The 14,333-nt window shown below is 38.9% G+C and overlaps 1 protein-coding gene across 1 annotated transcript in view; it reads right to left on the bottom strand.

Moving 5' to 3' along the window:
* The window catches only part of LOC126251937 (uncharacterized), a 136,209-nt gene that overhangs the window by 112,151 nt on the left and 9,725 nt on the right, over positions 1 to 14,333 (bottom strand). The window contains exon 2 of the mRNA XM_049952690.1: positions 6,718 to 6,907. Within this exon, the coding sequence (XP_049808647.1) occupies positions 6,718 to 6,741 (24 nt within the window). The 5' untranslated portion in view covers positions 6,742 to 6,907. The remainder of the gene's footprint in view (positions 1 to 6,717; positions 6,908 to 14,333) is intronic.

Raw genomic sequence — 14,333 nt, 5'->3', positions numbered from 1 at the left:
CTTTAATTCTTTGCTTTGACACATTGTTCACCATCTCTGTATCTGAAAATTGAATAAATAAATGAATGAATAAATAATAATAAAAAGTAAACTATCAGAAACACAAGAAAATTCTTGAATAAAATGTTTTTGTCTCAGTTTTTTTCTGATTTAGTGTCAGCAATTGTAGGATTGTTGTTAATTTAGGGTTGGAGTTAACTTGTCAATAAAAAAATAAATTCTTCATCTAAAAATGGCTTTCATTTACACAGCTTACTTTTTTATTTGCCATTCAGACCATAAATCCTGTAAAGGAGACAACTTGCTGTCCATTCAAAACTAGACTGTTAATAATACTTTTAGAAACACGGAAGTCCTTACTTTTTTTGTCAACTTCCATCTTTACTTACCCTTGAGATCTCAAATTTTGTCAGGGAAAAATGTTAAAACTTGTCTGGAAATCAGGGAAATATCAAGGAATTTACTTGGGGAAACTTGTGGCAACCCTGAAAATTCAAACATCTGCATACTTCTGTAGTCTTTTACACACTACAAAGTAGAATAGAATAGAATATTTTTATTAGCCTTTCAGTATTTTTCATACAATTGGCTTCGTCAAAGCTTACAGAGGGTTTTAGTTTCAGTACGATATTCAAATAGTTACAGAAAGGGGGGAAAAGAAACTAAAGACCTATTCTTCAGCATTATGTAAAACAGTATTTTATACAGTAATTAAATACACACATAAGAAAAGAATCACAGTAAATAACTAGCTTATATAATATCACATTTTGATGATTAGTTTCTAAGAATTCTTCAGTTGTATAGAATTCGTTGTTTTTTAGCCAGGTTTGCAATGTATTCTTATATTTATTTAGTGGTACTGTACGAGCTGAGCATGGCAACTTATTGAAAAATTTTATGCTTAAATACGTATAGTTTTTATGGACTACAGCAAGTCTTGTGGAAGGCAAGTCCAGCAGGTGACTGTTTCTTGTACTGTGTGCATGCACATCACATCTTATGTTCAATTTTTTCAGATTTTCTCTGGCATATATTAGACAGTTATATATGTACATGCTTGGCACTGTCATTACGCCAAGAGATTTAAAATAATTTCTGCAGGACTCTGGGTGCTAACCCCTCCATGCACCTGATTGCTTTCTTCTGCCATCTGAAAATACATTCAGCCCCTGGGGAGTTACCCCAAAGCAATATTCCATATTGCAGTTGGGAATGAAAAAAAGCATAGTATGAGTGGAGTAGCAATTGCTTGCTCACACTGTTTCTTAATTTGTACAGTAAGAAAAGTACTCGTGCTAGTTTACTACATAGATAATTGGTGTGTCCTTCCCATGAGAGCTTTTGGTCTACGATTAGTCCAAGTAATTTCACTGTTTTGTTTTCATTTTTAGTTACTTTGAGATTAAATATTATTTCTTCTGTTTTTGTTTGATTTATGCACAGCTGGTTAGCCTGACACCAGTAATTAGCCATTTGCATCATTTCTCTGTTTTTGTCCAGTACACTCTGTAAGTTCTCTCCTGTACTTATTAATGTCATATCGTCAGCATATAGTATGTTCTTACACGGCATGTAATTCGAGAAGTCATTAACATAGACAATGAACAGAAAAGGTCCAAGAACAGAGCCTTTGGGTATTCCTCTTTCTATAGGAAGTATTTCTGACCTCTGCTTATTTGCATATACAAGTTGTAACCTATTGCTTGGATAAGATCTGAATAGTCGGAGTGTGTCATCTTCAATGCCATAGTATTTTAACTTTTTGATGAGTATGTCATGTGACACCGAGTCAAAAGCTTTCCTTAGGTCAGTAAGTGTTCCAGACATTGATACCCTTTTTTCATACCCTTCATAAACATTGCTTACCAAAGCTTCTACTGCTTTTACAGTTGATAGGTGTGACCTGAAGCCAAACTGTTGTTCATTTAAAATTTTGTTGGTTTCAAAATACCTGTATATCTGCTTATGCACACAATTTTCTACTAACTTGGTTATGATTGGTACTATTGAAATGGGTCTGTAGTTATTTGGGAAGTTTCTTTCACCTTTTTTATACACAGGCAATGTAACTGTGAGCTTAAGACAGTCGGGGAATATTCCTTCATCAAGTACTCTGTTTGATAGTGAGAGAAGTGGCATTTCAATTTCTTTTGCTATACATTTAATGATGTTACTGAGTCCATAATAATCTTCTGTTTTGGAATTACTTAATTTGTTTATTGACTTATGAATATCATTTAATGTGATTCGGGTCCAAGCGAACTTCTCACCTCTTGTCTGTTTTGCACAAGTGAGCAATGGTTCTGCATCAGAGGCAGAATTGATGGGTGGGGTGGTGACGCTATTTACAAAATATTCATTGAGAATATTGCAGTCAATAGGGATACTCCTTTCTTTATTGGTATTATTTATTTCCCTTTTAATGACAGTCCAGGCAGCTTTACATTTATTTTTAGAATTTAAAATATATTCATCATCTGCACAGCACTTAGCGTTTTTTATTTCTAACCTGTAAAGGTTTCTCATTTTAGTGTAATTTTCCTTGTCCCTATCACTGTTATGAGATTTGTCTTTCATAATCATCATTAGTATTCTGAGTTTGTTAAGTTGTGGGGTGTACCACTTGTTAATATTTTGTTGCTTATGAGTAATATTACTCTGGTACCTTTTGGTTACCAAGGGGCATGTCATTTCTACTATATGCTTGATCTCTGTCAGGAAAATGGAAAAACATTTATTAATCGTTTTCTTGTTATCCATTACATGAGTCCAATCCATTTCTTTTAATTGGTTTATCATTTTGTTTACATTGGATTCATCTAGAATTCTATATGTCACTTCTCTCTCTGTAGAACTGAAGGCTGACTTTTCTATTTGAAGCCATAGCCCTGCATGATCTGATATTCCTAATTCTATCACATCACATTGCATGGAGTCTCTTTGTACATTGCTAATTATGTTATCAAGGCATGCGTTCAGTCTAGTGGGTTTTTCATTGAGACAGTAATAGTTTAATGACTTCAGACTGTTAATCATATTAATTACATTTTTTCTCTTTGCCCTTATATCTATGTTAATATCACCTACAATTACAATTCTATGCTGTTTATATTTTGACAATGACAATATTAAAGTATTAATTTTTTCTATAAATACTATCTCATCAGAGCCTGGGATTCGATAGAGACAATTACAGTTTTCTGTTCATGCATTACCACACCGGCTACTTCTATTGTAGCTTCAAGGCATATTCTATTAAGGTCTATAACTGAGTAATGCAATTCAAGGTCACTTTTGACATATATTGAGACCCCACCATGTGTAATACTTTTTCTGCAGTAGCTTGTAACTAACGAATATCCAAGAGGAACACACGTATGTTTTAAGTTTTAACAAAAATATTCAAATCCACAGTTTACCCATACTCATGAATTAATTCCAACCCATTCCTTCATAAACATGCCATTCCCTCTATTAATTTGACCCATCCATGCACCAGGCTTAACACTCTTAAGTGCCACATTTTGCTTTTGACCTATACGCCTACACAGGTCATAGATACGCCCACATACACAGGTAAACACCCAGAATTCTTCATTTGCAATTAAGCTATGTAGATGTAACCTGATGCAGACTGGATCATATAATTCACTTTCAACTTTCCATCCTTACACAGGTTAAAATTTCTGACATTCACGTACTAACAGAGTATAATGTTTCACACAATATACATGTAAACCGAATTACACTTCATGAAAACACCCAAAAATAATTTCAACTATATAGGACATATCACATAAACATATATTTCATACACTTGAGCACAGTTACATTTTCATGTCCTTATTCTAAATGTAAGTGCTCCAATATCAATCTCTTAGTTCTGTTTTAAACCTCACTCTCTGTCTGCCCGTGATACTAAAATAATGGCCATTGGTTTTAAAATGCAATAAAACTTCTTACTACATACCCCAGTTGCTGTTTTAATTTTCACACCAGTTACTGGTAGTTCCACCAGTTCCTCACACCTGATCTGTTGCCAGTATGATTCAGATACAAAACATACACTTGAACATGCATCTAATAATGGCACATTATCCACTTTTCCCATCGTAACGTCAATGGTTGCCTGAATCTTTTCACACGCTGCAAAGTATGTTTTAAGTTTTAACAAAAATATTCAAATCCACAGTTTAACCATACTCATGAATTAATTCCAGCCCATTCCTTAATAAACATGCCATTCCCACTAGTAATTTGACCCATCCATGCATGAATCTTTTCAATTATCCTATTTAATTCTGTTCCCCAATAAATCAGCTTTTGTTTCCTTTCTACTCCATTATATATTACACCCTTCCTCATATTAAATTTCTGAATCCCCTTTAAATAATTTATCACATACAGCATCAGCATCCTGCTCCCCACATAACCCTTCCAACTTCCTGGCAACTTTGAATTCCAGTTAACCACATACCTTTTATAGCAAAATTTTATGAATTTTTATTAATCAATTCACCACCATCACAAAAAAATTATTCATGTAACGGTACATTCGTTACCTAATGCAGATCATTATTCCACTAACATTATTGCTGCAAGCATAATTAATAATAGTACCTTTTTCGTTAGGAATAGGAATGTACTTATGCCTACACCTTCCTTACGGTTATTTTCATTGTTATTAATTCTTTTGCCCCTTGGATCCATATCTACCTCTGCTTTCCCCTATAAAGAAAGAAACTAATGTTTCTGTTCCTGATATTTCAGTAATTTTAACTGAAGCAAAACCCGCACTGTTTTCATCTTCCGTCTCAGATACCTCCATTCTGTCAAACATTTCCCCAACATGAGAATTACTTTGACCGTATTAAACTTATTCATAATAATTTTGTTAATATGATTTCTCCTATTCCATTTTTAGTATTTATTGTGCCCCCCCCCCCCAAAGTTTTTCACTAACTGTAATAGTATCCATGTGGCATACTCTCCTATCTTTCCTCTCCCTGTTACACTTGCTACTTATCCTGTTGCATCCTCTCGTGGCCTATAGGAGTCCGATTCCAGACTCCTACAGTCATCAGAAGAGAGCCGGGCATGATGCGATGGTAAGTACCTAGTTATGCTCGAGAGTGGCAAGAAAAAATCATTGACAGTAACACATTTATTAGGCAGTAATACAGGGTTGTCTTTCAGAACTCCATGGCGGCAGAGCAGTGCCTCATCAGCAGTGAAAGGCCAGCATACGCTCGTCCAGCAGCATCGGTATCTGCCACAGGAATGGGATGAGCAGCAGTAGTGCCCAACTCTAGAAGGCAGATGACAGACAATGTCCAGGTCACACATGTCAAGCCTCCAACAGACCTGCAGGGTGATGGCGGCCTCCACGCCCCATCAGTGTTGCCTTGGAGATTGGCAGTGCAGCTAACAGTAGAGTGTCCTTCCAGCCGGACTCGTGATTCCAGGGATGATTGAAGATAGCTAGGTATGCCAGGGGTCAACCCGGTAGCCTCTCCTCTCACTGGATAGCTGCAACTGATTGCAAGGACTGAGACTATGCTATGGGCAGTTGGCAGCCAGCACTCATCAATGAGACGTTTGTTAAGAAGTGTCAGGTATTTTACGTTGCCACTTCCTGTGCACTCTGCAGCAGTGGGGATGGGTATGACATCATGTGTCCTGATTTTTGCTCAGTGTCAGCTCTCCAAGTGACTTCAGACTTTCGCATTCACCTTTCAGAGGCTCTTTTCTGCTGGCTCAATACCTGAGTACTTATTGCTGTGTTGTACCTAGCCTTCCTTACGAAACTGTCATGCTGTGATAGCTGTTGTATTTGCCGCAACTTGCTTAACATTTCCTCCTACCTAGTAGTCTAATAATCATTGAGGCAGGCAGTTTGGCTTCTAGGAGCTGCCAAGGTAGAACTGTGACTAATTTTTAGTGGCAGCCGGGAATGTTATCCTGGGGTGTAACATTTCCCTCTTCCTTCAAAAAATTTGTTTTGAATTATTCAGTTTGAAGCACCCATAATAACCTCATTGTACATGTTTAGCACCAGTAGTTACACATTATACAACTTTAGTTACTATTCCATTACCATACAGGTAATTTACATGATTTTCAGTGGTTGATATATCAAAATGATAACGGAGGTCTTCGCAGAAATAATTTCTTATTCACTAACGCAATTTCATCTAGCAATCATTCACATACATGTAAGTTCATCTATTTGTTTACAAGTAATTCCCGTTCTATGTCTGAGCTTTATTTACAACCAACCAAAGGATATCTCATGCAGAGGTAAATCTGAACAGCTCACTGACTTTCATTTAAAGCAGAAGTAGATTACACAAATGGCAACTAGAACCATACAGCACTGGTAGATGTCACCTTTGTAGTCGTGATACTATGATGTTGTCTATAGTGGTATTCTTGTATGGGCTGGAACATTTGTTCGGCTGTAATTCTCCCTTTTTGCTTTGCTACTTGTTTGTGTAGTCAGCGTAGAATGTCTGGATTCAGGATGTTATTTAGGAAGGTTAAGTTTCAGGCAGACAGAACTTCTAGCAGCTGCTTGAGCTGGTACAACATAAGTTATTATTATTCCAGTATCTCATAATTCCACTCTATACATACTTCTTGGTCTTCCATGTTCAAAACAGTTTACTATGACTACTTGTGTTGAAAAAACTGAGTAGACTAGTGGGTACTTACTTTCTGGAAATGTGGATATAGCATTAGCACTTCCCTATGACATCATTTACTTCTGTTTTTCCTTGGCATAGCTTGACGTTGCATGCCTGTACACCAGTCTCTTTCCTCCTACTTGGGCAGATCGTAACACTTGCCCTCTGGCATCTCTATTGGTCTTCCAATGACATTAGAATGTAGCCATCTCTTTGCTCTGAAAGTATTAATACATCTTTGGTCAGTACGTGTACCCATTTTGCTATGCAACCTGAGAGAAAGGAAACTTTACCACTATCTCCCCTACCTTCAGATGGCATGATTACTCAGACAAAACTACACCCCCATATACAATATTGTATCATCCCCTCGATAATGGAAAAAAAACTTTAAAACATACTGTAAATTGAACAAATTAAAACAGAATGTCTTCCTAATAATATACACAAGAACAAATTGAAGTGCAGAATAGGCAAACAACATCTGAAATCTTATCTGTCAACAGTGCCTGAGGATGTAAGGCATTTTAAGAGTACCCTGGTCATCAGTCGTCTGTTTCTTTTTTGTTCGACAGGGCTAAGCTTCAAGGTAATCACTTCGAAAGGTGAAAGTGTTTTTCTCCCAAATTTTACCACATATGGAATTTTACCACATATGGTGAAAGACCAGTTGCTGTACGGACTAGAATTTATGCGGCAGTTACAAAATTTAAAAGTACATCCCAGTTTTGCTTGATTACTGCTAACTGCTTGTTATCAATGGAGAGACGTCTACAGATGTTAAAGTAACCTCTGGCGTGCCACAGGGGAGTGTTATGGGACCATTGCTTTTCACAATATATATAAATGACCTAGTAGATAGTGTCGGAAGTTCCATGCGGCTTTTTGCGGATGATGCTGTAGTATACAGAGAAGTTGCAGCATTAGAAAATTGTAGCGAAATGCAGGAAGATCTGCAGCGGATAGGCACTTGGTGCAGGGAGTGGCAACTGTCCCTTAACATAGACAAATGTAATGTATTGCGAATACATAGAAAGAAGGATCCTTTATTGTATGACTATATGATAGCGGAGCAAACACTGGTAGCAGTTACTTCTGTAAAATATCTGGGAGTATGCGTGCGGAACGATTTGAAGTGGAATGATCATATAAAATTAATTGTTGGTAAGGCGGGTACCAGGTTGAGATTCATTGGGAGAGTGCTTAGAAAATGTAGTCCATCAACAAAGGAGGTGGCTTACAAAATGTAGTCCATCAACAAAGGAGGTGGCTTACAAAACACTCGTTTGACCTATACTTGAGTATTGCTCATCAGTGTGGGATCTGTACCAGATCGGGTTGACGGAGGAGATAGAGAAGATCCAAAGAAGAGCGGCGCATTTCGTCACAGGGTTATTTGGTAACCGTGATAGTGTTACGGAGATGTTTAATAAACTCAAGTGGCAGACTCTGCAAGAGAGGCGCTCTGCATCGCGGTGTAGCTTGCTCGCCAGGTTTCGAGAGGGTGCGTTTCTGGATGAGGTATCGAATATATTGCTTCCCTCTACTTATACCTCCCGAGGAGATCATGAATGTAAAACTAGAGAGATTAGAGCGCGCACGGAGGCTTTCAGACAGTCGTTCTTCCCGCGAACCATACGCGACTGGAACAGGAAAGGGAGGTAATGACAGTGGCACGTAAAGTGCCCTCTGCCACACACCGTTGGGTGGCTTGCGGAGTATAAATGTAGATGTAGATGTAACATGGTTGCTCAACATCTTCAAAATCATGCGATGAACTCTGTTCTGGCGTTGGATTGGGCTGGAAGGGCCTTGTTGGGAGCTTGTGAATTTGGAGCAATTGACACAATTGCTTCATAAGCTTGGACATGAAATCGGTACCCTGGTCAGTAATTTGCATGTCCAGAATGCCAGATGTGAGCACCCAATTATTTACTGATACTTCAGCAACTGTACTCATTCTTTGGTCAGGAATTATAACCATTACTATATAATGCGAGAAATGGTGATTTATAGTCTATATGTATTTATTTCCGGTTAGTGTTTTATTAAATGGGCCTGAAATGCCCATCCCAAGCATTTCAAATGGTTTAGATGCTTCCAGTAGACATTGTAAAGGAATCATTCAGTGGCTAAGATTAGCTCATTGTGCACAAGGTACGCAGTTCCTGACATATTGCTCAACATCGTCTTCTAGTCCTCCACCAAAATTTTTCAGTAATTCATCCATCTGTTGCTCTTCACCCGCCATGGCCTGACGGCATATGGTCCTGTGCTTGTGCCAAGACTTTGTTCTGGAAAGCTGCAGGTACTACCACTTGTAATTCTGCACTTTGTTGTTCTACACAGCAAGCCATCGTGCGTCACAAACTGAAATTGTGACTTGAATTGTTAACTGTCATCAGCAGTTTGCATCTTTTGCCTTCAGCAACGCTCCTGCCCAGTGTTTGTAGAACTGCAATTTTTCTACTGAAACTGTTGACAGAAGCGTGTCTTTTCTCTGTGTTGTGTTTTATGTCATAATCAGATTCATTCAGATGGAGTGCCCACCGTGTGAAGCTGCTGCAAGGATCCTTCAGTTGTAATAACCATTTGAGAGCAGTGTGATCTGTCACTACCTTTAACTTTTGCTCATATAAACAACAGTGGAAGTATGTAATACCATAGATTACTGCTGGAATCTTGCTCTCAGGCTCTCAGCCATGGAGTAATTTTGCTCTGTGTTGTTCAACTGTCAGGATGCGTACATTACAGTACACTCTTTATCACCTATTTTCTGTTCTAGGGCAATCCCAAGATCCGTATTACTTGTATCACAAAACTGAATTAATTCTTTTCCAAAATTGGGAAGTAATTGAAAATGGGTCCAATGTCAGTGCTCACTTTAAATGTTGAACGTCATCTGAAATTTGGTAGACCATTCAAATCTTGCTCCTTTCTTTAACAAATGGTTCAAAGCTCTGGCAGTTTCAGCAAAGTCCTTTAGGAATTGACAGTGATAATTACAGAGACCAATGAAACTCTGAAACTGTTTTAACTTGCTTCGGTGATGAAAAATTCTGAAGTGCTGAGACCAAATGTGGATCTGTTCTCACACCTTCCCTGCTAATTACTTGCCCAAGATAAGTTACTTCCATTGCTGCATAATGACATTTATTGATGCGTAGTACTAGTTGTGCTGTTCCCAGCCTTTTTTAATACCTCCTCCAACCACTGTACATGCCTTTCCACGTCCACTGAAAACATTATTATTATGTCATCCAGATAGATCAAACATTGTTTTGGTTTCAGTCCTCTAAGTACACAATCAAATAATCTCTGAAAGGTGGTGGGTGCATTCTTGAGTCCGAATGGCATTCAATGATATTGGAAATGACCCCCCGGGACAAAAAAAAGCTGTTTTTGGTTGACCTTCTGGTGAAGTCCAGTCTTTAAATCTATGGTGGAGAAATGGTTATACTAACTCAAGTTGTCGAGAGTCTGTTATGTCCATAACAAAATCTGTTCTTTTTTGTTCCAGCTGGTGACTCTTTTGGAACCAAAATCATGAGTGCCCCCGTGCCCCTCAGGGAGTATCATGATACTCAATAAAACTGTCAGCCAGCTGCTGGTTGATAAATTCTTTCATTATTTGTTGCATACATTTCGGGACTCGATATGGGTTCTTGTACACTGGAGCATTGTTTCCTGTTGGTATTCTGTGTCATGTGAGTGGAGTTGTTGGTAGCGGACCACTCGGATTAAACAAATCCATGAACTGCAGTAACAAATCTTCCGTTGCTTGTCTATCATTTACCTGTAAATGTTTCACTTTGTCACATAATGCAGATGCCTTGACGGTTTGCTTGCAACGGAGGTCCCCATGTGACGTATCCATGTCCTTTTTCTCCAAAACATCCAAATTAGGACTCACTTAATCCCTGCCAAAATTATCAAGACTGACCGGAATCATAAAATCTCCATCCACACCACTGACGTTTACTATACATCTCTGTACACAACAGTGTGATTTATTCAATTCTTCGTTAGTTTCCAAAGGCTCTGCAACATATAATAAATCGTGAGGTAGTCCATATCTATGCACACCCAGTTCAGCTTCCGTGTACTTTGTGAATTGATATTTAGTGCCTATGTCCGCAGTTTATTGGTTACTACTTTCATGATCAGTGAACTTCGTGTGTTGCCCGTAGCAGAAAAAATGTCCCACCAAGTTCAATTGTACACTTACTTACTCCTTGGCTATACAGCCCATGTAGGGCCTTGGCCCCTCTGATAATCACAGCCTAATCCTTATGATTTTCTGCTTGTTTCCTTCATCTCCTGACTCCAATCTTTCTCAAATCATTTTCCACATCCTCCAGCCATTGTTTCCGGGTTCTCCCTTTGCTCCTTTTGCCACCTGGATTTCCTGTTTAAGGGGCTCCGGAACGCCCTATACTTGCAATGTTAAAATAACGCTTATAAATTACATCTTTCCTCACAAAGTATTTGAGGTAGGAAGTTGAACGTTTTACAGATTATTTATTGGAATATGGGCTACAACTTAACACAGGGATTTTACAAAATTTTAGTTCAGTTATTAAAGATGATTTTTTTTCAATTGTAATGAAAATTCACAACATTTTTTTGCAATTTTTTATTTATATATTCAAAAATATACAGTTTTTTGGAAAAAGGCTGTGTTAAATTATGCAGAAGGTACTGTGTAACATTTACTGAAAGTTTTAAACAAATATGTTTGGAAGATCCTTAGAAAACATGTAATTAGTATGAGAAAATAAAAGTTTTGGGAATCGAGCGACAAAGATTGGATTAACTTTTTAGTGCATTCCAGGTCCATAGGATGGATTATCTTCATCCTCTGCAAACTCCTCCTCCAGCTTCCTCTTGTTCCTCCTCCTGTTTGCTCTTGCTTGTATTTCTAGACTCTTTACAGCCCTGTCTGCAGCCCGAAGGCGCTCCTTGTCTAAAGCAAGCATCGCTCGTACCATGTTAGAACCTATCTTCATTCCCATATTTCTAAATACCTTTGGCTTTCCAACACTTCTCCTTTTCTTAAAAGCCTTCAGAAGATTTCTAATAACTTTACTTTTACTCATTATTATACTTCAACAAAACAGACTCAAGAAACAGAATTAATTACGAATATTTTCGAGATAACGACAGAGTAAATAAACATGAAACAATCGACAATCACACCAGCGATATATATTGAACCATCACAGGTTAGCCACAACACATACTTTATCTCACATCACTAAAATGTACCTGATGAACACGGACGTTAATAATAACACCATTTGACAGCAGTTTAACAGCGCCACAGTGGGTCACGCCCATGTAGAACACATTTCAAAAAAAATTTAAAAATAGTTGTAGTCTTCGGAATTGAATAAATTATATATCTATTAAAAGGTAATAGTCTGCAGATTCAGAAAACGCAAAAAAGTAAAAATTGAACTTTTCATGATTTTGAGCCTTTCCGGAGCCCCTTAAACCTTTTTGACAGCTTTATCCTTCTACATGGCCCAGCCATCTCAGCCTGTAACGCTTAATTTCAGTCACCAAATCAGGATTTCTATACATTTCTTCCAATTCCTTGTTTCTCCTTATCCTCCATTGCCCCGCCTCATACACGGCTCCAAAAATCTTTCTTAATATTTTCCTCTCCCATCTTCTCAAGAGTTCTTCTTCTGCTACAGTCATTGTCCATGTTTCTGAGCCATACATTACCACTGGTCTTATGACTGTTCGATAGACAGTCATCTTTGATTTTCTGCTCAGGCTAAGTGACTGAAGGATTTTGATCAGGGCCCAGTAAGCAACTGTGCACTGCAAAAGGTTAATTTTTGTGTGAAGTTTAGTAAGAAAGTTGAGTCTCAGGATTACACATTATCCCTCACCAGCACATGGCAATACTTTTACATGCTCTTGAAAACACTTATTTCCCATGTTAAAATTGCACAGTGTTGTCCCCAATGACTTCACATCATTATCACCTACTCTGCATTACCTGTACCGTGGTGATCGCAGTCTCTTTGGGCCCTAGAGATTCAGACTGACTACTGACACATGAGCCCCTGTGTCTACCAGAAATTTATGTTCTGTACCATTTACTTTGCCTAGAAAACAACACTCCATCTCTGCATATGTTTATGCAGTCTCTATGTTCCAATGGGTATGCCATCCGACAGATGAAACACCCCTGTTCCTGTTGCTTGTCTCGTGCTTTCTTCTGACAATCACACACTGTATGGTCCACCTCCCCTCATTCATAACATTCAGGCTGATGACCTTGTTCCATGTTGTGACCCATGTGCCCACATCTACAACACTTCACTTAAGAAGAAAAAAACATTGCAATCACTCTGTCTTCACTTAGCAGTGTCAGTTACCCCCAATTGCGTAGCAATCCTGATGGCAGCAGATAAGTCACTTGAGTTCTCCATTCTGACCCTCCATGACAGATCAGCAGATATTTCTTATAAATACGTCCAGAGGCCTATTTTCTGCCTCACGCAGAATCACCCTATCAGCCTCTGCATTCTGCATTAGTTCATACACTTGCAAGTTCAGTCATAGAAGGACTCCACTGATTGTCTTGCTTTTGCAATAGTCCATTGAGTTTTTCCCTAAAGAACCTAACATTGTCCTGCTTCCGATAGCACTATGTTACACCATTAGACGAGAAGGTCTCATGGTACACAGTGTATGTTTTTGCATCACCCACTAACCTTAATCTAGCCATATTCAAAGCCGTTTCTTCTGACCATTTTCCCAATTCAGTGGCAGCCTTTACATCACTAATAAAAACAGATACATCCTTGGTTGCTTTCCCTGAAAATGGCACTCTGTGAGTAGCCAATATGAGATACATTGATGGATGTCTACATTCACCATGGTTTCATTTTCTCCTGAACCAAAGAGTCCTTGATCCCAACAGCTTCCCATGGCTCCATATTCCTACAGAGTGCTTTGTTTTCTTGCCCCTATCGTGTTGGAGTTTGTAACACCACTGCTACCTGCCCCTTTAAAGCTGCTCAGGAACGGGATGAGCAACAGCAGTGCCCCACTCTCGATGGCGGATGACAGACAGCATTCGGATCATGCAGGAAGCCTCCAGCAGACCTGCAGGGTGATGGCAGCCTCTGCGCCCCTTCAGTGTTGTCTCGCAGCAACAGCGTCCATCCAGCTGGACTTTGGTTTCATAAACTAAGACAGCTAAGCTTGCCAAGGGTTGACCTGTGTAGCTTCCACTCTCACTGGGCAGCTGCAGCTGACACAAGGGTGGAGACTATGTACTGGGCAGTTGACAATCAGCACGCAGCAATGGACATTTGTTAAGAAGTGTGGGGTATTTAATGTTGGCGCTTCCTGTGTGGTCTGTAGTAGTGGGGATGGCTGTGACATCATGTGTCCTGGTTTTCACTCGCTACCTTTCAGAGGCTCTTTTTTGCTGGCTTGGCACATGAATACTTATTGTTACATTGTACCTTGCCTTCCTTATGAAACTCTGCTTTGTCACTAGTATGACAGTATCTCTCGGCTTCCATGACGTACTTATGCTTCACTTGCAGACTTGGGTGCTCGATGGTTCCATCATGCTGCAATAGCTCAGCATTTCCTCCTAGCTGGCAGCCTACT

Source organism: Schistocerca nitens, chromosome 4 (genome assembly GCF_023898315.1).
Source record: "Schistocerca nitens isolate TAMUIC-IGC-003100 chromosome 4, iqSchNite1.1, whole genome shotgun sequence".
NCBI lineage: Eukaryota > Metazoa > Arthropoda > Insecta > Orthoptera > Acrididae > Schistocerca > Schistocerca nitens.
This window is presented reverse-complemented; position numbering and strand designations above follow the sequence as displayed.